The 23,364-nt window shown below is 37.4% G+C and overlaps 3 protein-coding genes across 3 annotated transcripts; 1 reads left to right on the top strand and 2 right to left on the bottom strand.

The window, feature by feature from the left end:
* Nucleotides 1–1,313: 1,313 nt before the first annotated feature.
* On the top strand, nucleotides 1,314–2,890 carry LOC139149905 (uncharacterized; the record flags this gene model as incomplete). The annotated part of the gene is given in 3 exon segments (XM_070721942.1): nucleotides 1,314–1,518; nucleotides 1,941–2,059; nucleotides 2,569–2,890. Coding segments are annotated over 3 exon segments (646 nt in total), but the record flags the coding sequence as incomplete, so codon positions are not given.
* Nucleotides 2,891–4,143: 1,253 nt separating this feature from the next.
* Nucleotides 4,144–6,192, bottom strand: LOC139119587 (uncharacterized). Its single transcript, XM_070683433.1, has 3 exons — nucleotides 5,976–6,192; nucleotides 5,309–5,485; nucleotides 4,144–4,941 (listed from the first exon to the last, which is right to left on the bottom strand). Exons 1-3 carry the CDS (start codon nucleotides 5,991–5,993, stop codon nucleotides 4,660–4,662), a joined length of 477 nt encoding a protein of 158 aa, XP_070539534.1. The 5' UTR covers nucleotides 5,994–6,192; the 3' UTR covers nucleotides 4,144–4,659.
* A 6,822-nt stretch (nucleotides 6,193–13,014) lies between these two features.
* LOC139119596 (uncharacterized) lies at nucleotides 13,015–17,214 on the bottom strand. Its single transcript, XM_070683442.1, has 2 exons — nucleotides 15,678–17,214; nucleotides 13,015–13,994 (listed from the first exon to the last, which is right to left on the bottom strand). The coding sequence occupies exon 1, from the start codon at nucleotides 16,940–16,942 to the stop codon at nucleotides 15,695–15,697; it is 1,248 nt and encodes a 415-aa protein (XP_070539543.1). The 5' UTR covers nucleotides 16,943–17,214; the 3' UTR covers nucleotides 13,015–13,994; nucleotides 15,678–15,694.
* Nucleotides 17,215–23,364: the final 6,150 nt, after the last annotated feature.

Genomic DNA, 23,364 nt, shown 5'->3' on the forward strand with positions numbered 1-23,364 from the left:
GAAATAATAGTAAATAAAACTATCTGTCAAGTGATGGCATCAGTCTTCCACTTTTGTATAACCTATAACCAATATAGTGCATCAATGTGCAGATTTATCATGTACTTACCTCTACATGGCAAGAAAAGTAGTGAAAATATGCCTCCCCTTCTTCTGTGAACTTTCTTTTGCAGGTGGATTCGGGCATGTAAACCACTGAAAATGTCAGATTCGGTACAATTACCTTCAAACCTACACATGAGTCATTGGTCATGTTGGTTACTGCATGAAAACATTTCCAATATGTAACACCCTCCCCCCCCCCCAAAAAAAAAAGTTTCGAGAAACAATTTCCGATGAGATTTAGAAAACTACAACGAGTACTCTGTCAAGTCAAGAGAATTGTCTTGAAATATCATTCTGATGGTGTCACATAACGTTTGGTTGTTCTCTCAACAAGACAACACAGTTGGATGACTTCCGGTAAGTTCTGACAGAATAGATGGCATTGATGGAAAATCATTAAAGAGTCTCTCTTGGAGCAAAAAAAGCGCAAATCTTCCAAAACATAGTTAAACACTAAAAATCGTAGAACTTAAACCTTTTTTTCACTCACCTGCACATTATTGGCCGGTGAATGAGAGTCTGGAGACCACATGTTTTCGAAAATTCGTCAATTATGCCCCACTAGCACTGCACTGCACAAAGTTTGAAAAGCGCCCTCCTTCGGTGAGCCCAGTTACGATGCTGAAGTTATTTTCGTTTTCAGTTGTGTCATCGAAATGAGCCCCACAACTTGGTAATTGATAGTACCAACAACATGGCTGCCCGCAATTCTGTCGACGGTTTCTCCAGAAGGTGGAGTTTTATTGTATCCCTGAATACCTAGAATTAGAATGTTTGTTTTAGGTCGTTTACTTGATGATATGGGTCGTTTTTGGTGGTTTATGCTGGTTTGGCTAATTTTGGCTAGTTTGGGTCGTCTCAACCTTTCTCAATAGCCGACTGCAAAAGTGGTAACAGAACAAGTAAAACTATGTCCCTAGTTTTGTTTTGGCACACATGAAATGAATTAAGGCCTCACACACACACAAATGACAAACGCATTAATAATAATTAACATCCACAGCACATTGACATTGTGCAGGTCTGGTTGTGGAAAGCTGTTTTATAAAATAGAGAAATGATCCATTTTAAGAACATCCCTGACCAATGGATATTTACTGAATAACAATTGAGTCAAAAGCTAAAAGCCACTGGACACACATTTTTCTCCTGCACTATTCTTGTTGTTTGCTACTAATGGGAATACTCCATTGAATTTAATTTCATAGGACTGATCAAGCTATGATGCCTGAAGAATTGCGGTCATTCATGGATGCTACAGCAAGTATATCCACATCGGGTGATCAGTACAGTGGAGAAGATCTAGACGCCAGGCTGGAAGAAGTTAACAAAGCCTCAAAACGGTGGTCAGCAGGTGCAATGTATGCAGATGAATGGTTGCGAACATTCCGGAATTTGGATATGCTAACTGAGGTGTGTGTACAGAGTTTACAAGAAATATGTGTTGTAAATTTTGGCTGTCTTTATCAATATCTTTTCCAAGTCCCTGTTATGTGCTCAAACACCAAGTATCTTGCTTGTCAATACAACCTGTATGTTTTTAATGACTGCTATTAACACTGCTGACTGTAGACATATAGGGTGTGTAGATGAGCTACACACTGGATATTTCATTATGCTTTGCGAATTCAAACCAGAAATTGCAGATCAATACACAGAACAAAAACTGTGGAAAAAATAGCTTAAAATAGAGCTACCCAGTATTGGACTTTAAACTTAATTTTTAAATACTGGCATGATAAAGTCTAGTATGCAGACAAATGTTCTGTGTGATTGACGGTACCAGGGATATTATTCACACATTCTGACAAGAAGCTTATTTTTCATCCCACCAGTTGAGAAAGAAGATGGAAAACATGCTGGATATACCAAATTATGAGTCAATAACCAACCCATCACGCTTGCGGAAGGATGAAGAGGTGACTGAATGGCGGATACAACTACGTAAACAGGAGTTGAGTGAATCAATTTTTATTAAAATGTTTCCTTATGACTTCCTTTGTATGTTATATGTTATACAAGTTAAATATAATATTATGCATATTTCATTATATGTTCCTGGAAAGGTCCTGATTTTTCATAGCTGATAGGACCAACAAAAAAACTTCTGTTATAGGGTGACTCTCTAATTGTATGCAAGTGTAATTGTAATATGGCTATCATATGTCAAACACACCTGCCGCAAGGACAATGTCATGCACAGGCAAAGAAATAAGATGGCTGTATTTTTTAGATTTTTTACACGTTTATTTCACTTGTATGTGTATCAGCTGCAGTGTATTAGTCAAAACAACCTGAGTGTGATTGGTGAGTGTAGGCATGAAGATTTAAATGTAGACTTTTTTGTGTCTAGTACCTGTATTTCCATAGCAAGTATTGACCAGTGGTTTGTCACACAAAAAACATGCAATTTTGCATGAAATTTTGCAGTTCTAATACTTAAGAACATGCTTTATTTTCCAGGTATCTTGCAACACCAGGTGATGCAACAAGAGCCCATATGAGTGTTAATGGAAAGCAGCTAGATCAAAAACTGAAATGCATGACACAAACATGTGAAAAAAACATGGAAACTGTCCTGGATAAAATAATCCTTGGTAAAATGAAGAAAGCAGACATTCGACATGAACTTGAACAGGTGTATGTTACACCTGAAGATAGGAAAAAGGGTGAATCAATAGAAAACAAAACTAAAGGTCAACTCATTAAAATGATTGATGAATCGATTATGAAAGTTATGGATGATGATTCCAAAGGTGGTTTTATTGACACAATGAAAAGGTGAGAAAATGTAGAAAGGAACAAATAATAGAGTTTAAAGAGAAATTTAAGACTATTTAGTTGTAGAGGCAGCTGAACAAGTTGCTAAACTAGAAGCAGCAGTTAGTAATGCCTAGGTTATTTGGCTTTTTGGCTATTTTCCATATCAAGCAATGGTAATAACATTATGGGGTTTTGCACACTCCAAAAGGTTTGTGGACAATGGCTAAAAATTAATGCAGCCATTGATTCCCTTTGGCCTTTCACCCGTGCTGTGTTGCGATACATAGACACAAATCTTATGTGCAATAGGAACATGCCTACATGTATGTTCTGTGTTAATGTGTGATAAAGCCCAAAGAAGAGACTTTTTGCATTATTTGAAGGAGTTTATTTGATTTAAATTAGAGCATGTCTTTGTACTTGATCGAAGGATGTGTATAAAAGCATGTGTAAAAGCATTATTACGATTTGGATTGTGTGTTTACGTTTGAACCAGGTAAATAATTAACAGGTGATCATGCACTGGTTAAATGGCCACTGCTTGACACGATGCATCTGCATATTGCAATCTTCCAAGAAACGAATGTGATTCCATGAACTAGAATACATCAGTCTTGATGTTGTACATTTTGTTATTTCTATTTTTCTTTTACATGTATATGGCCAGTTTTCAAGTATCCAAGGAAAACAAAAAATATTTTGATCTCAACCAATTATACAGCTGCATCTACTGGGGCCTTCACCTATGTAGAAAGAGGCAAGCGATGGGATACTTTAAGCTTTTTCCTCTGATGTAGAAAACATTTTTGATACCCTGACATATTTGCCTTTATGCAGTATGGCCATTGTAAGAAATCAGACCACATCAATTCTATTCTAAGGCAACTCCACTCACTGGCTACCAATACCTCTCTCCGTTTCGGTTCAAACTCATGCTTATCACTTGTAAAGCCCTAAATAGTCTGTCCCCAAAGTAACGATATCTCAGGGATAAATCAATACAATAAGTCTAATGGCCTACAGCAGAATTGCGGAAGCGATACACTGATAACAAAATGCCACGATGTAGGGTCACACATGTCGATTTGGTGATGTGCCTTGAAGGTCTGCAGTTTGGATATTTCTACAAGAGATGAGATACCTTGAATATAGTCAGTGGTGTTATTCCAGTACTTATGTATTGCTTTTCATGACTGACGATCTGAATAAAAAAACAAACTAGTTACTATGTTGAAATATCTTTATTGTATTTCACAACACAACACATGTATCACAATATAGAAACTTTTCAAATAAATACTGTCGTTGTAAATATAAATTTAAATAAATATTTCTCTGTCTTATGATGTTGATGCCATTTTGGTTTGTAGTACTTTATGGAGCTGCATGGACAGTCCTGACGAGTAGCTGTCAGTGATATGCTACTGCTACTGACATGCTGTGTCTTTGATATGAACCTGAGAACAAATGCTTTTATTGCACAGTGCAAAAAATATCATAATGCTTAAACAAAAAAAAAAGAACCAACAAACTTCCTACAAACTAGATTTTTAGAAACATTTTCTCGAAACTTCAAATAAATACTCTTGAAGTAAATATATCTCAATAAAAATATTTCTCTGTCTTATGTCTGTAAAAAAACTTCCTACAAACTAGATTTTTAGGAACAATTTGCAATAAAACAAAAAAACAAAACATGAAAATCAGCCTATCACGTTGACCTTGTGATGCACATGAAACGAAGTCTGTATGTCCATAAACATGATAACAAACATGTCATTTTCAGGCCAGTTACTCTTTATCAGATTTGCCTTCAAAGTCTTTTGACAAAACCCTTGGCTTAAACATGTCCGCATGGGGTGCCTCGTCGGTAGTATCCTTGTTAGGAGTTGGTTCTAAAGGTTGTACAATAGTGGAGTTGTCATCAATGCTCTTGATTTTGCCTGCAGATTTCAAAATATTCCCATTTTTGTAGTCATCAATGGCCTTCTTGCTGCCATACACAAAGGATGTTCTGTTACCTTTAACATACAACAGGATATCCTGTCGTGTACATATGTGATATTTCCGTACCTGAAAGTTGGAAGAGTACGAATTATTACCAACTACAATATGGTTCACCTGTTAGGTGACATGACAATAATATTCACAGCCTCACAGTACACAAATTTCAAAAGGCAATGAAAAAACCTTGGTAATATTTTTAATTCAAATATTTTAAGAAAATTTTGTTTCCGTGAACTGAAAGCAATCAATCTAAATTCATTTAATCACACTGGAGCGTGTGCGTATTACTTGGTCAGCACATTGTTTTTTTCTTCATAAATTATCATAATAATAATATATCACAATGGGACCTTTAAATAAACACTATCTCCATGTACCACACAATAAAGTAGCATGCAATATGTAGGCCACATTGGGTGTTGACTAAACTTACTTTTTGTTGCAGCCCTTGCCTTTGCTTGTGAGCAAATTTTATCCTCCTAGTGTCGTCTGACAAATATTGCTCTTCAATAGGCTTCCTTCCGTAGGTCTTGTTTCTACCAACCTCTTTGTGACAAGTTTTCTTTGGAGCCGTTGGTGTAATGTGGAGGGACCGTGGTGTAGCAAAAGACTGACGGGAAGGGAAATGATATACAGTTTTAGAAACCTAAATTGACGTCAGTTACGGAAACCATAGGCCCTCGATGGTCAATGCGAAAGCTTAGCTTACTGACAAAGACGGCAAGTTAGGAACATCATGGACGTACGAATGCGGTACGTCCATGGGATCATCAACGTTTACCATGGCGATGGCGGAACTTGGAAGGACCTCCGTGGACGATCAGCATATTCATAAGCCATACATCGTCACATGGCTACATATTCGACAGGGAGGGGCACACAGTCCGTGTTACAAAAATATGGCAGAGTTTTACACCGAAAGAAATACAAGTGCCGTGCACTGATGCATGCGCTTGCAAACATGAGAGACAGGAACAGTGGACTGACTGGCACTGTGCTCGACGGCCGCGGCCGGCCCGTGCTCGATGCCCCGGGAAAGTTAAAATAAAACGTTGGTTCCATGCATTTATCACGGGATCACTGTATAAAGGTATATTTACCGTTGATGGCTGATCCATTATGACTGTGGACCTATTCGGCAAGCTTTCTGTAACGGCATCCAGCAGAAAAGGGAGTATATGTACACAGTCCGCCAGAAAACTTCGCGGGATTATATGTAGCTAGCTCTGACCTATGACATTCAGGTACGATCAACTTCCGGCTCTTACTACGCAAGCGCAGTAAAGGGTCAACGGGTCAATCAATACTGCGATTGCGCACAATACATCTCTAAATTAAGACTGAACACGAACTGGTTATGGTTTCTTAATTAGTTTGAGTGCTTGTTAATTATATTGTTTATGTTTTATTTTGTAGCGAGTAGCGTACTGTTCTTGCGACATACACAAAACAGGTCAGTAGACATATCCGATGACATTATTGGACTGCATTCTAGCACACAAGAAAGAAAACCTTGGTACAAACCCCGGGGGGGTAACTCCCATAGATGGCTATACGGGGAGGGTCCGCGCGAAAGGGGTTGTTTTTTTGCGCTGTTTGGTATCAGAAAGGGTATACTTTTCACGAGGTGTTGGTATGAGAAAGGGTCCGGTTTTAAACACAAACTGACATTTGTTAAAAAATCATGCTGTCAACACTGGAAACCCATGTATCTACATCCCAGATCTACCATCAATATTTCCGATCTGTCGGTTTGACTGTTGGTACCCCTGGTACGCAAGGCGAGTGAGTCATATCTGTATACGTATGGTATTGTATGGTATCAGATAGGGCGCCGTAAAATAAATTCTTTGTTTGCCGTCCGCGTGCGGGTAGGTTTTTGGACGAAATATGAAAAACAAACACAGATCGTATGCTCGAAAATACGACGCGTTGAGTCCTTCCTTTGTTGGCAATGACGCAGCAACTTACTCAAATGTCTCAAAAACGCAAATGTCGTACGATCGTTTCGATACAAATCAGATTACCTATCGTAAAGGGGTATATCAACCGCTGTACGTAAAGTGTATATGTGCACCTCCTGTTGTAGTGGACTGCAGTATACCGTAAGTGAAGATCGATCGACCGTTTCACAAGTTTATTTCTCCCTCAAAGTTTCCAAATCGGCGGAAGTGCGCTGTATTGGCTTGGTCTCCATACAACACGGATCGAAAACAATTATTGACTGGTTTAGCTTCGAATAAGGAATGGAACTGAATTTCCATCAGCTTCTGCGCGATCCGCGATTGATCACGAGGGGGCAAGCAGCCCGGTGGTGGGGCAAGCAGTTACCGCCGGTGAAATGTTCGTTGTTGAATGCTCCAAATAGTTCGTACGCAGTATAAAACAGAACGAAAAAGAGTTCCCACTTTACGAAAAAGTCAGGTTTTTCTCAATTTTCATGTGAAAAATGGAAAAGTAGCGGCATTTGATTGCTTGTTTTGGATAATTTATCTCAAAAATTGCGAATTCTAAAACTTGTGTTAAATAACTTTAATTTTTCTTTGCATTTGACAAGATTGCCATATTTTGACACAAAGATACAATTTCCATTTTCACAGAGAAAAAATAATTTTGGTGATGTACATAAATTTACCTCTTGTGAATGGCATGAAAATGAAGGAAAAAACTGACCAATGAATTTGCACATTTTAGATACCAACACACCTCATTAATTTTCTCTGAAATATTTTTTTTTAAATAATGAAACGCACCTGTACTTACATTTTTGCACAGAAAACTTGCATGCATCAAATTGCTTAAGGTAGTTGGCAGATTTTTAAAGAAAAATCCTCTTATACAATTGACTACAATTATTTTCTCTCATTTTTCATTATAATTTGCTAAAACTGGATGTTAAATTAAGCAACTCCTCTATTTTGTGCATTTTTTACAAAACTTCTGTCCAATAAGCTTGTCAGCTGACAAAAGTGTACATTTAGAAAGCCCATGGTACAATTACCTTCGCCATCTCAACTTTTGTTCACTTTGAAGTTCAAGTTCAACTTTTGTTGATATTTGGGATCCAACAGCGCCTAAGGTAACTCAACTTTTGTTCACTTTGAAGTTCAAGTTCAACTTTTGTTGACATTTGGAATCCAACCGTGCCTACGGTAACTCAACTTTTGTTCACTTTGAAGTTCAAGTTGAACTTTTGTTGACATTTGGAATCCAACCGTGCCTAAGGTAACTCAACTTTTGTTCACTTTGAAGTTCAAGTTCAAGTTCAACTTTAGTTGACATTTTGAAGCTCACCATGCCTATGCTATTGTTTGCTCTGAGTTGAACGACGCCACCCTGGAAGATATCCCAAAATTCACCACTTCATCTTCCCTTCACAAATGACGGCCATCTAGCGATATAGCGGTAAATACGCTAAATTTTCAAACTAATTTTCAGAGCCACTATGTATTTTCTAGTAAACTCATTTTCACATCAACGATGTTTTATTGCCTGATGCACAAGGTAGTGGTATTTTTTACGAATTTTCATTAGTTCTACGCATGAATTTTTTGATCGAAAAATTGATGCTTTGTAACGTTTGGGCAAACATCCCACGCATTCACTTTTCCAAGGACGTTTTTTGATAAAATTTGTATGGTCAACCCAATGTAGTATCATTCGACTCTTAATGGTACGAAATGTGTCAAACTGTCAGCCGACCCCTATCGACCCCTAGCATTTTGACGTAAGGGGGCTTTATTTCTGCCTACTTTTAGTGATTTTCTAAAATGTGGATGCCTTATGTAAACATAGTCAGGCCTGCAGCTTGGGGCCGGGGCAGCAGGTAACCTCGACCCCTGTGCGTTTCGACCCAAGTATTCACACCCTCTTGTCGTTGTTTGTGGTCAGATCAATCCGGTCCCTTATTCACTTCGACCTCAGTCACTTTTCATGTTACATGTACCTGACAACGTCTTACTGAGTACATTATTAAACTTGTTTCTGTGAGAAAAGCTGCTTTCTTCGAATTCCTACAACAACCTGATACTTGTGTACGCCGCGTGATACTTGTGGGAGGCCTGGTGTACCCCAAGCGGCCCCATTGTCATTTACTGACTAGGGAATGTGTGTCACTGAAGTGGGGATGGATTACAGCATGTCATTTACTGATTTTCGGAATAAGGCATTCGTCATTATCGCAATTGCTTGTCATATGCGGCAAGACTGGATGAGAGAAGCCGATCCGCTCGTCTTGGTGTCTTGACGCCAAATGAGCCGATTTCCGGTTTAGCGTTGGACTTACAGCAATGCATTATGGGATATCTTCCAGGGCGGCGTGGAGTTGAACTTAAGCTAATGTCATCTGTTCACTTTCAAGTGACACAAAATTTACTGGTGAGTGTTGTGGTTTTACCATGTGTAGCAGTGCATAAATAACTTTAAAATAAAAATAGTGCTTACACTATTGAATACATATAACAGGAGAGATAATGCATTTCTAGTTAAAATAAATGTATTTTTTAATTAAAATTGACAGAAATAAGATCATACAAACTACAAACACATAGGACCATTAAGATTTATGCAAATTTACAGGGCTGCATACATTTATAGAAAATCATTGGAAATACATAGAAAATATTAACAATATACATTTGTATCTTGTAAAGACTGGACTGAAATTACTATGGATGGCAAATCTTTTCAAAGTGATGCTACACAAAGGCGTGACCCTTCAAGTGTTTTTGCATGACAAAGTTCCACCCTCCCAATTATCATGTGCTAAAGCAGTAATCTATCCTCTGTGTGTCAAAGTATAATAATTATAATGTCTGATTTGACACAGACTTCCTCATTTGACCTTTGAACACTTATATATTTGTCCACACCTGAATGGAAAGTGATATCAAAGAATATAAAGGAAAAAGTTTGAAAAACTGTCACAAAAGTGGTTTCAAAGAATGTTACAAAATATGTAATTACATTCTCTTAAATTCTTTACAAACATGGATAAATCTACATATATACAGCGCCATCCAATAATAGATCAGTATTTGAAATTTCTATCTTTTGATCACCAGGTGTTTTCATATTCAATCAGAAGATAAATTTCAAGTACAGAAACTGTAAATTGTGATGGTTTTTTACTATTCTTCTTTTTTATTGCAATGTTCTATTCCTAAGGTATTAAAGATACACAATATTCAGCTTGTCATTTCAGCCTGAACACGCATGTTTAACTGAAAATGTACATGTGAAAAGTGTATTATTGAAGAGTGAATTCTGGTGCAGACTAGAATTCAAATGTAAACATTAAAGCATTAAATGTTGATGACTTTTACCAAATTTCAGCCAGATTGTCTTGTCTTACTTCCATAAGTACGTTTGCGTGCAGGGTTTTAAGCCTGTCAATTCAGCTTGTACATGTGTAAACTGCATTGCCATTGTTGACAAATGAATTCTGGTCCGGACTAGCAAGTTAAACAGTTTCCCCAGTTTTGGGAATGTACAGTCTATATGCATGTGTTTGTATATCAGCTTGTGTGTCCTCTGTTAATTACACAGAAAATCTGCAAGATTTCTTAGAGCTACTTGTAAATGTATGCCTGTACAAACTCCCTCCCATCATTGTCATCAGTTTGTCTTTCTGTACTGCATGAAAGTGAAGGTGTTTTGTAATATGGCAGTTTCCCCAGTGTTGTGTAGTGAGGAAATTTCATGTAGAAATTAATGACAAAAGTCACACAACTACATCTGAGTGTCTCTACACTGTAAATTTGTGGGTAGGGGGGGGCTTGAAAAAATTACCCATGTAGGACTTGAACCCACATTCCCCAAATTCGGTTAAAGTTGGTTTGACATATGCTGTCTTGTTTGCCTTTTTTCTTCCGAGAAAAAGACCTCACATATTACACTGGCTATCCTCCTAAAGGAGATGTTTTAAGGAATCACACACATATACACACACACACACACACACACACACACACACATATATATATATATATATATATATATATATATATATATATATATATATCTTTGTGTGTATGTGTGTAGGTGTGCGTATATAGTATGTCTATGTATGCAAGTGTGCTGCACAGAAAAACTTGCACAATTTTTCAGAGCTACACTGTACATGTATGCCTGTACACAGTCACTCTATCATTGTCTTCTCATTGTCTGTCTGTACTACATGTCTATTAACACATTTGCATGGTATATATATGTGAATATACATATATGTACATATGTACATACAGGGACTATGATGTGCATATGTTTGCACATTCATGCCTGTTGCAATGTAAAGACATAAATAATGCACGTCCATCTCAACCCATGTTGTTTCCCTGTACACCTGTAAAAACGTTTTCCAGTGTGTTAACTTATTATTTTTCATTTAAGGCCTCGTGTTTCAATTAACATCAATGCAGTTACAAATATTTTAGTATGCTTGCTATGACAATGGGTCAGAATTTCCACTAAATTCATGACAAGCATTGTAACATATCCATTGTAATGACAACCATCATTGTTCATATCACTGGAGTAAAATTACCAAGCTGTTGTTAGTTTGAAATAGAATAAATTATATGCAGCACATAAACATACATTGGCCTGACAAACTATCAAAGTGTTCATCTTAATTTGTTCAAAGCCTTGACAAGGAGTAAATTATTTGACCTACAATTTTATGGCATTAGAATATTCATGCAACAGTGTCCCTTAATGTTTTTGGATGTCACTGACACTTGGTTCATAAAAGTAAAATGCAAAATTGCTAAAGTGAGCATATGTTGCTTATAATATTATTAGTGAAGTATCTTAAAGGTACCCCCCCTTTTTACTCAACATTTTGGAAACTTCAAGCTCAACTTAGATGGGTACACCTCAAACCGCACCCCCCCCCCGTGTAAATGATGAGTTTCTCCTTGCACCATAGGTGTGCATGTTTAAATGTTTGACCCCTTGTTAACTTCAAAATAGATGACCTAGGCCTATACCTTCAACTGTTTCATCCGATGTTTTGTTACAGCTTGTCGGGTATTCCTTCTCGTCTCAATTGCAGATTGTTGCATTGCATTCCTTTGTAAAGCTGCTGCTGTTATCAGCCGCGAGAAGTACAACGTTCATAATGATTTGCAGATCGTCCAACGCGCTGGGATTACCTCCGGGGATTACCTCCACTGAAGGGAAAAAGTACCTGCCGTGTGCCGGTGCAGTAACGATCGGTGACCCGAGTCAAACAATGGAGGTAGCAAACTAAGTCAAATATCGCATTTCGGCATGGTTGAGACATCTCGCTTCTACTCTCACGGTCAAAATAATCTTCGCAGCCGCTTTTTCTTTGTCCTTGAGTGCAGCTGTGCATGCTTTGGTATGTAAGCGGGGTGTGTTGTGACGTAACTGTATATACTATTAAAATAGGTAGGGGTCAGTTCCTTGTGCCATGCCGCCAAAAAAATATTGCAATCTTAAAGCTGAAACTATATCACAGGACGAAAACACAGTAGTGATTGTAAGTGATATACAATAGAATAGAAAAATTAAACGAACCTTGTAAAGGTGAAGTTTGATAGAAATTCTACCGAGTTATCTATAGCGCTGAAGGGATTACGTGAAATAGCATTGCGCCTGCGTGACTTCAGTCTTCAACAGTCGAATGAGCACATCAGCAAATTGGTTTCATCCTAAAACCAAGGTTCCAAAATGCATACTACCAAACCATAACCACACTTGACTATACAGGGGTGGGATAATGGGAGTGGCACATAATCCCTTCAGCGCTATAGATAACTCGGTAGAATTTCTATCAAACTTCACCTTTACAAGGTTCGTTTAATTTTTCTATTCTACCTCGTTATCCCGCACTTCGGGATCACGTGAGACTTCAAAGCATCTGATGTGCAAATGAGACACAACACAGCATGTCAATATCAATTGCAATTTGCTTATATTACTCATTCAAGAATACTTGAAAAATCATAACTATTACAGATCGGTTTATCATAGTATCTAGCAAACGTAGTCTTGGAACTCCAACCTGCAACATTCTCATTATACCTTCAATAGGAACATTTTTCCTTTTTGCCGCAGAGGTTGCAGCGGCTCTTGTACTATGAGGTTTAAATAAATTCACATCAATTCCCGATCTTAACATGACTATTTTAATCCAGCGGCTAATAGTATCACGGGACACTTTCTTATGAGGTTTTACATAACTTATAAACAACTTTGTTTCACCTGAACGAAAATTTTTCGTTCTACTTAAATTCTCTGAAATCGTATGAGCAACACAGAGTCTCTTATCAGGTGGATACGCTTTCAACTTGATCACAGGAGCAATATAACCAGGTCTACTTTGTTTAATGTGAGAGTTCATTGCAAATGTATACGACGATTTGCCAACTTTCATCAAGTCAATGTCCAGGTTGTGAATAGACTGCACCCTTTGGCCACTTATCAATGCAACTAACATTACAAGCTTTAATGTCAAGTCCTTGAGAGTCAATGTTCTTACAGGAGACAACTGTTGCAAGTAAGTCAATACTGGTTGTACATCCCAAACATCATTGTATCGAGGTAACGCAGGCCTAGATTGAAAACTCCTCTTATAAGACAGCTACTAAAGGATGAGCACCAAATGTACAGTGTCCAATAGGAGTGATAACTGATGACAATGCACAGCGTGCTGTATTCATTGCACTGTATCCACAACCCCTTTCATACTGAGCAGCAAGAAAATCTATTGCCTGCTCTATAGGTGGTTGAAAAGGATTAATTTCCCTTTGCTTACAGAAGAAAATCCCTCTATCAATGTAACATTTATACTGCTTCTGAGTTCCAGATCTCCATGAAGCAAGGATGAGTTTGGAAGCCCTTGACGAAATTCCTCGCTGTTCAAGGGATTCCCTGACAATTTCCATGCCACTAGTCGTAATTTCTTCCGCAGTGGATGAAGACTCTTTGTGTGTGGCATTGTCATCAGATCGCTGTGCATTGGAAGAAACACTGGGTTGTCTGTTAGTAGCTGTAACAGTTTGGAGTACAACACCTACGTTGTCCACAGAGGTGCAATTAGAATTCCTGTGGCTTTGTCCTGTTCTATTTTTTGTAGAACTCTGGTTATTATGCTAAACGGAGGAAAGGCATAAAAATACAGATTAGTCCAACAAACAGTGAAAGCATTGACAAATTTGGCATGTGGATCTGGCCTCCATGAAATGTATGTTGGTAGTTGCCTATTAAGCCTAGAAGCAAATATGTCTATATCTGGGCAACCCCAATGCCTTGTCAATTTATTGAAAATATCAGGTTTAAGCATCCACTCTGTCTGATCATGAAATATCCGTGATTCTCTGTCAGCCTCTGTATTTTCACAGCCAGGTAAGTGTGCTGCACTGACCCAAATATTCCGATCTATGCACCATAACCAAATCTCTCTGGCAATTTTGTTGCATTCTTTTGACTTTGTTCCACCCATGAAGTTAATATAAGCCACTGCTGACGTATTGTCCGTTAACAATCTAACATGTACATCAGTGTCCGATACACACAGAGATTTCAGTGCATACAACGCTGCCTGTATTTCTAATATATTTATGTGTAATTTAGATTCGTCTATAGACCATCTGCCACCTGCTGTGACATCCCTCTGACAGCACCCCAGCCTGATATAGATGCGTCAGAATTCACTATAATAACTGGTTTACCATGATCAATTTGGTTATACGTAGACGAGATGTTTGCAATCCACCAATGCAAATCTTCACGAGATCTGTCTGATAAACTCATGGTAGCATCAAAGTTACCTGCACATTTGCGAAGAGCCTCAATTTTGTCAATCTCTAACCAATGGTAAAATAACTTGCCATGTTGTACTCCAGGAAAACTGGAAACTAAAAGACCAATAGTCTCTGCAACAGCTCTTATAGAGACTTTGTTTGCCACATTAAGAAGATTTTCACATGCAGTCTTAGTCTGGCCTGTTTTCCCAGCTGTAAGCATTACTCTCTTGTAATTGAGTCAAGCAAAAACCCAAGAAAAACTAGTCTTTGAACAGGTACAAAGACAGATTTATCCTTATGTATGATAAAACCTGTTTCTCCAAACAGATTTACAGTATCTCTAACATTATTAGAACATTCTAAAAATGTATCTCCTTGTAAATATGAGTCGTCAATATACCCAACATTGATATGCCCTTCCTGTCTCAATTTAGAGTAAATGGGCTTTAAAATTTTAGTGAAAATTCTTGGTGCACTAGCCAAGCCATTGGGTAAACAAGTATACTGATATACTTTGTCTCTCCACACAAAACGTAGAAATTTCTGATGATTCCAAGCAATAGGAACAGTATAATATGCATCTTTCAAGTCGATTGATGCCATATAACAACCTGGTCGCATTAGTCTGATCGCAGACTGGAGAGATTCCATTTTGAAATGGTGATACTCTACTAAATGATTCATACATTTCAAATTTAGAATCATTCTGTAACTTCCATCTTTCTTTTTTCTCACAAAAACTGTAGAAATATACTCTCCGACAGAATGCGTCACTTCAATGAGTACACCTTTTCCAATCAGCGTTTTAATCCCTCTGTCAATAATTTGGCTCTCAGCCTTATTAAATGGAATTTGTCTTGGCAAAATGCCTTGCTTTGGAAATGTATTCTCCATAAATTCAATGCGATAGCCCGACACACAATCCAGAATGAATTTATCTGAGGTAAGTTTTTGCCAGTTATGTACAAAGTATTTCAGTCTACCTGCCACTTGAATGGCTAGTGTTGGCAAGTGAGGAGTAACACTCACCTCACTGTGTGGCTGTACTAGTATTTGCCTCTCCCCTCCTTCCTGGGAAGACTTGACGACCATCCTAAAAAAGGACGTCTACTTTGGTATCTACCACGGTAGCCTCTTCTACCTCTACCACGACCAAATCCTCGCATACTGGATATTTTCTGACCAACTTTGTTAGCTTCCGTTAAATCCTTGAGCTGCTTAGACAACTCATCACCAAATAATTCACCAGTAAATGGCACTGTTGGTGAACACAGGTGTCTATAGTTCTGATGCAAGTCTGGTTTAATACACTCACGTCGTCTCATATTAAGCTCATAATTTGCATGTGCACACAAAGCAACAGCATCAGTAGCAGTCTTAACTAGTTGTTCTAAGTTCAGCTGTCCTGCATTATGGTTGTTGTGTGCTTTAAGTAATTTATCCACCACTGAAACCATAGCACATATGCCCTTTACAAGGGTAGACTGTACTTTCTGAAATCTCACTTCAGAAGATCTTGTGTCAGGTTTGATCTGATCCCAAATCAGTTGATTTACTTTGGTTAATACCAGAGATTCGCAATTCTCTGGACGTGGATAACGATCCATTTTCTCAGTAACTTTATCATCAGTTGATTTCTGTCTCATCAGTGTATTCACAATAGATGCCAACTGTGAATCAATAGCTGGAGCACATTGCTCTTGAATTTTCCAATCTGAAGCAATATCACTCAGCACCCCAGCATGGGCCTGTTCGCCCTTATCATCATTCCTCTGATCTTGTTTATGAGCAGAGTTGTCAGCACCTGACAATAATTGATCAATAGCTACATCAGTGTCTTCCGGATTGTCGTCATCAGTTTTCTGACGTTTAGTCGATGGTTCACTCTGAGTCTCAGTCTCATCATATTCATCATCATAATTCGAATCTGTCAGACTCATAAGCACTGAAGTAATGTCACTGAACGACTTTGACATGTTCTGCTGCAAACTCGAAATGGTGCAAGTCATCGACTCACCAAATCTCTTCAATTCATTTACTATTGTTGACTCTCCACCGCTAGCGACGCTAGCGGTCTCACTGACTGCCATCATAGCCTGCGAAGTACTTGCAGTCGAGGCACTAGCTGATATACCAGTCTTACTAATGTCCTTACTTCTCAATCCACCATAAAGGTTTTTCTTACTAGCCGTTGACGAGCCTTGAACTGTTTTATGGGTCACCTTATCAACTTTGTCGCCTCTATAACAGGTCGACGGTGACTCGCTATCATGAAACAAAATGGCGTCGTCCATTGTTGTACTGCGTACAACGTGGCCTGATATATTTGTCACGTACTACGTACGTACAATATCTAAAATGGGAAATAACCCGTTCAATGTCAAAACATACGCGACCCCGGTCTAGAGTCGAGAAATAACGTACCTGAAGTATATACAAAATTACATCGGCCACACAACGTGGAGCCGAGGGCGAAGACGTCTTCCGCCACGCAAAATCAGCAACGCACTGAAGTCACGCAGGCGCAATGCTATCTCACGTGATCCCGAAGTGCGGGATAACGAGGTAGAATTATACTCAAGAGAGAAAAGCACACCTAACGCTTAACAGGCAGTACAAGATCTGTTTCCTACTGCCCTTCCCTTTTTACAATGGACTACCCGACCCTTGACCTTCACTAAGGTAAAGGTAAATATGAACCACATCTCGACACACAGACAGAAACCGGCGGAACGCATAAGTCATGTCACGGTTTTTGTGGAGGGACCGTGGTCATGTACAGTGGCTGCGTGCACGATTTTGTGGAGGGACCATGCTGCGTATCATACCATCGTCAAAGATTCGCACAATTCAACATTTATTCGACCAGTCTTCAAAGGCGACAGGTTATGCAGTGAACTGTGCGTGATGTAACAATGCAGTGAGTGGATCGTCGCTCAGACCTGCTTATCCAGGTCATGGATAATGGCGTGCAGTTGCAGAAAAACAGCCGACTTTAGACTCAAGCACCTTACACAACATGTATTTTTGACCACAGTGGAATCGTGACTTTAAACAGCGTATATGTATAACCGACATACTTGTTCATCTCAGGAATTTGACCACTTCGGTTCACTGTTGCGGCCGGCCAGGAATGTAGTGTAGTGGAGGTATCTCATTCACACACTCTTCCATGCCTATATAAAGGTATGTCAAGTTTGTAATCTTTATCCAAACACCCTTTTTATAGTTCCGTGGTTCAAACAAACATTGACCAGTAAAGCTCAATCTTCAAATAGCAAGGGAGGAGTCCTTGGGCGAGGGGGGGGGGGAGTGGGTTGTTACTTTGGAATGTATTATGCCAAGGGACACTTTGTAAATTTTAGGCATGTCCATTTGATCAACAGACATTCAACTGTAAACATTTCCATTTCCATTACATTCAGCATCGCCCTTCAGGTCTTTTTATACTCCATTGTGTAATTATACAGACATACATGGTATAATATTGCAAATTACCAAGGTACATTTTCTTTTAACATTGCACCTCTGCTTCTACAGTACATGCATGTGCGTTTCTCAGGCCCACTTCTCCCATTGCCAATATCTTGTATATGAAATATATTAGGATTTCACTGAAATTTTCCAGCTCACAGAGTCAGAGTCATTCATTGTGGCACCAGAATTTTGCCAGCACTGAAGGTCGTCTAGCCTTGTGTTAAGAAAACCTTTAAGTACATTTTTACAGTGGTTTTTCAGAGACATGCACAAAAAATTGTATCTTTTAAACCTCAAATTTAATTAGGCCATGTTGATGCAAACTGTCAATGTAAAAGTAGTGTACAGTTTGCAATTTCCTGAGAAAACTGACAAGAACTTTGCCATTTAAACAAATCCAATCATGGTGCAATGAAGCATTTGATAACTAAAACTACTCTTACATGTTCCATACCACAAGTTTTTTTGAACTGATTGCACTCTGAATAATCGCCTATATTTTCACCAAAAGTACCACATTATCTTTCACAATATACAAATTTTATGTTTTGTAAATTCATTTAAAACTAACAAAAGAGCTCTCCATTAATTATATTCAAATGATTAGAGAGAAATGAATTAAATGTGAACTGACAAATATAAATAGACTGAAATAGTAGATGTACAGTTGTGTACCAATCAAACATACATTTGATGCTGAACACTTGCAATAAGTAGGTCTTTCATACTCTGGTATTTTAATTGCAAAGGTAATTCTGGAGTTTTAAATGAAAGAGTAAGTGAAAACTACACTGTACAGGTACATGTGACAGCCAGCTATAATACTGTACTGAAATGCCAGTGTCAGTTGCTTTGAGACAAACAACTTATTACACCTTCACTAAACTGCTGGATCTACTTTCCCTTGGACCCCTCACCAAAAACAAAAAATAGAAGCATAGTCACATAGGGGTCATGATATAAATCTATGAAATGGTCATGAATGTGAAGACAGCTACAATAGCGTTGATCGCGATTTCGGGTTTGTTACTAAATATAGCTGCATGCGCGCGACTTTCGGACAAATATGCTGAAATTCGGACAAATTTTGTCGTTGTATGCGCGGCTGTTGTTGCAGCTTGTAGTCTCAGTCATCAATTCATACGAATAAGTGTGACGCTAAATAGCCATTCTAACACTCGCAGGTTTTATTTTCGTCGTTTATGCGGAAAATGCGGACAAATGTTTATTTATGCATATTAATAAGAGAGAACAGTGACGTCATTTGCGATCAGCGCTATTGAGCTGACTATGTTCTGGTGTACAGTACTGAAAATGAGAGTAATTATTCACATGGTACATAGTGAATTTAAATATTTTTGTTTTTTCTTTCAATTACATGTCAATACATATTTTGTATGCTGTTTGGTTTGAATGGCTCAACTAATATGTGTGTTTTATTATCTTTGATTGTAGATCATTGCCATGAGAAGGACACCAACAACACAATAGAGGCTGAAGAATTACATGGGCACATGAACAGTACTTCATATGTGTGTAGAGTTGATAGAGGAGATTGATGACGGAAACAAAACGGATGGGACCCAGAATACTTGCCAAGACTTCAAGACCATATTGAAGAGTAAGTAGTCAAACCCTTGATGGAAAAGCTACATCATATGTCAAAGAAAATCAAGGGACTATAGTTTAGGTAGATTCTACAAATACTCAAAAATGTTTGAAGCTTTCAACTTCATTGATTTAAGAACATTGTCACAGAGTTTTTTCTCCAATTTGGTTTTAGAATGGATACATGTAGCGAACAAAATTCAAATAGACATCTTTTGATACATGTACAGTAAGATTGAAGTCATGGTCAAAGATACGAGAAATTCCCCTGACAAAATACTAGTTCAGTTGCTTTGAATATTGAAACAAGGACTCTAAGGGGTGTCTTTAACTCATACTTGTATACATGTAGTTAAATACATGTAGCTTTTTTATATGTAGCAGTTATACAGGAATTTGTTTGGCAATACTAATTACGTACAGTTTCAGACTTTTCAATTCAGTCTAGTTTTTGTGGGTTTTTAGCTTGTCAAGATCTGTTGTTACACATTTAGAAACTAATTTCATTCAATTCTATACACTGTTCTATGGCAGAGTACTAATGTGCAATATTTTTTTTTTCACAATCTGATTAATTGCTGGTGGCTGAGATAGGACCCATACATGTACATGTATATGTACATGTACAACTCACATATGATTGAATTAGTTTTTGTTTCAACTCTGTAAACCAAAAAAAGATGAAATCATGTTTACTTTGATACATGTATGCTTACTGTCAAAAGAGAGCATTGATATACTTTTATAAAAAAAAAAAAATTTAAATAGAAAAGGCCATTTCGTTGAATCTTCAACATTTTGCAAATGTGCCATGATAAACATGCAGAAATTATTCAATTCTGAAAATTGATATTACATTAACCCTTTTCCTGCCAAGTCAATATTTCACCACCAGGTCAAGATGGTTAAAATAATGAAACACAACATATTCCATATGGTGTATTTTAACATAATACTGTACATTTGAAGGCTGTTGAAAACATAAATTCTATAAACTTTTTTTTTTTACCAAAGATGCTTTAACATACCAAGCCAAGTGGGTGAAAATACGTCATGTTTTGGCTCAATACCGCTTTTTACTGACTTGGCTGATGGGGAAGTGATACTGTCTGGCAGGAAAAGGGTTAACATAACACTTTTTTACATCAATCCTTAAGCAGTCACAATATTTCAACAGATCATTTGCAGTATTTGCTTTGTTAGATGGCTATTGTTTTTTCTCAGGCTAGAACTGAAGGAGCCAAGTGTAGTTGGATGTTTTTAATTGTTGTAACATGGCAAGGATATTGTGACAGTAGATTGGAGACAATGTGTTCTCTCTTGTAGACAATGTGTTCTTTCTTGTAGACAGCAATATACATGTAAGTATTAAATGCTTGAAGAATAATTTAATCTAACACTTTCTCAATACAGTTAGGGGTCAAAAATGGCTATCTGTGCTGACCTTAATTCAACATTAGTAGTACTGAAGCAACAATTTGGACAACAATGAAACTCTAACAATCACATTCTTTTTCACCTCAGTGACTTCATAGGTTTCTGTGGCAGCTACAAAGTCACATAAAATTTTTTAGCACACAACATGTATTTCCATACATGTAGGGACTAATAAACAGAATTGAAAATTTAATTGTTTATGGAAACTCCACACAGGGCACTCTGCAGTCCATTTTGTTGTCATTCACAACTGTTCATTTTCCTCATCTTCTAAAACCCTTTGAAGTGTATACCAGTTTAACAAGAGGGGTATGTGTTCAAAGACTTGTTAATCAAAGTTCCTTCCAAAATTATTATTACTTTTTACAATCCACATTCATAAGTTACCGTAGTATTGTTTATTTAAGTGTGATGCTACATATACATGTATCTGTATGTAATGATTAAGCCCCTTCATATCAATCAACACGATTACATTTTATTCTGTATCAGATGTGTTCTTACATGATTAGGTTTTCATTTTTCTCTGACACTTCTGTGTAGGGCTATATACGCTGTACGCTGGCTGCAAGGTCACTTGTAGTATGATGTAAAACTCTGTCTTTCAATTTGAAAATAGTATAGTAGGTCTCCAGTGCTACACTTAACTTTGTGGCCACCCAGTGTATGGTTCATCATTATGTATCAGGACCATCAACTTACAATGATAATTCAAAGACATTAAAAATTTGCATTCATAAAAAAAGAATCTTTTGCTAAGAACTATGTATATGGTATATCAATTGCTTTGTACCAGTCAATTACATTGCAGTAGCATGTATATACAATCTGTTGAGAATTTGTTGAAAGCATTACTACTAGATATTGCTAAATTGTTGTAATGTTGCAAAATAATGATTTGTTAATTGTAAGGTGGAAGGGTTGAAATTTAAACTTAAGGCTGCATTCACAAACACCTCTGGAGGTGAAGGGCAGGAGATTTCAGGGGAGACTTGAAAAAATTTAAAACATGCCCGGGGCATCATAAAAAATTGACATTGCAAAGGATGGGAGACTTGAAAATTTATTGAATATCAAATTCCTTTCAAAATACCTTCTGGCACTTTCATTTCCACCATTTCCATTTGCGGCGTGACATAGTTATATGTGCTTATGAGTATATGAAATTTCATGTACTCATAAGCACATATACATTGTAACTACCATCTTCTAATAATTTTGTCAATTATTCAGGTCCATAAATGCACCAATATTGCAGTTTTAAATTAGGAAAAAATTATTCACAGTTTTGCCATAGACTCCAATGTATAGGGATCAACATTTCTTAATTTAAAATTTGTTAGGGGGTATTTGAAAAAATCTGAGAACTTATTTGGGAATCCCCCTTCCAGAGCTTGTTTGTCAATGCAGCCTAATGGTTCAGTGTAGAAAAGCATTCAATCTAAGTATGGCAAATTATAACTGTAATTTTGAGATATATTTTGTTTGAATATATTTGTACCTGATGTAACACAAACATTGACTTTTCTTTCAAATCAGATGCTCTCTTAACATAATGTACAATGTATTTGTGAATATATTTTGTAATGTATATTACTACTACATGTACTCATTGAAATGTTAAATTCCTTATATATATGTCAATAAATGGTTATGAATTGTAATTGAATGTAATTTATGCCTGTCACTTTCATTTTTTTCCACAAAGAATTTCACTATCACCTTTATCTGTGCACACATTCTATATTTACACATATTGTCCTCTAGTGATGGTGATTCAATTAAGGAAATGTCTAAACAGTCATAACTGAGTATGGCCAATAGCATTAGAACAGACGAGTTCACCATGTGAAGTATCGTCAACAATTGTTCAGATTTGGAACTGAGTATATAAGTAGTGTTTTAATCAGATTAGTTGACTTTGAAGTGTTGTCAACTATAGTTGAGATTTTGAACAGAGTATAAATGTTGCAATTTTTCGACAATGGTTGACAAACTGAATCACCTTACTCTGAAATCGAAATTTTTATAATATAAGGAAGTACTGCTAATCACGTATGTGTTTTGTGGACTTTCCATGGAAAAAAATGAATTTCATGTGCAGTAATTTCTCGGTGTCACATTTTTCATCAGAAAATGTTACATGGCCATATTTGTATCAAGATGACTCTCTTTTTTCATAGAAAAATAGAAA

This window comes from Ptychodera flava, chromosome 2, assembly GCF_041260155.1.
Source record: "Ptychodera flava strain L36383 chromosome 2, AS_Pfla_20210202, whole genome shotgun sequence".
NCBI lineage: Eukaryota > Metazoa > Hemichordata > Enteropneusta > Ptychoderidae > Ptychodera > Ptychodera flava.

Bases quoted from the DNA above. Each gene is read 5' to 3' on its own strand.
- LOC139119596 (XM_070683442.1), bottom strand. From the start codon at position 16,942: ATGGACGACGCCATTTTGTTTCATGATAGCGAGTCACCGTCGACCTGT.
- LOC139119587 (XM_070683433.1), bottom strand. The intron at 4,942-5,308 runs GTAAGTTTAGTC...TCCAACTTTCAG, and splicing joins GGCAAGGGCTGCAACAAAAA to GTACGGAAATATCACATATG.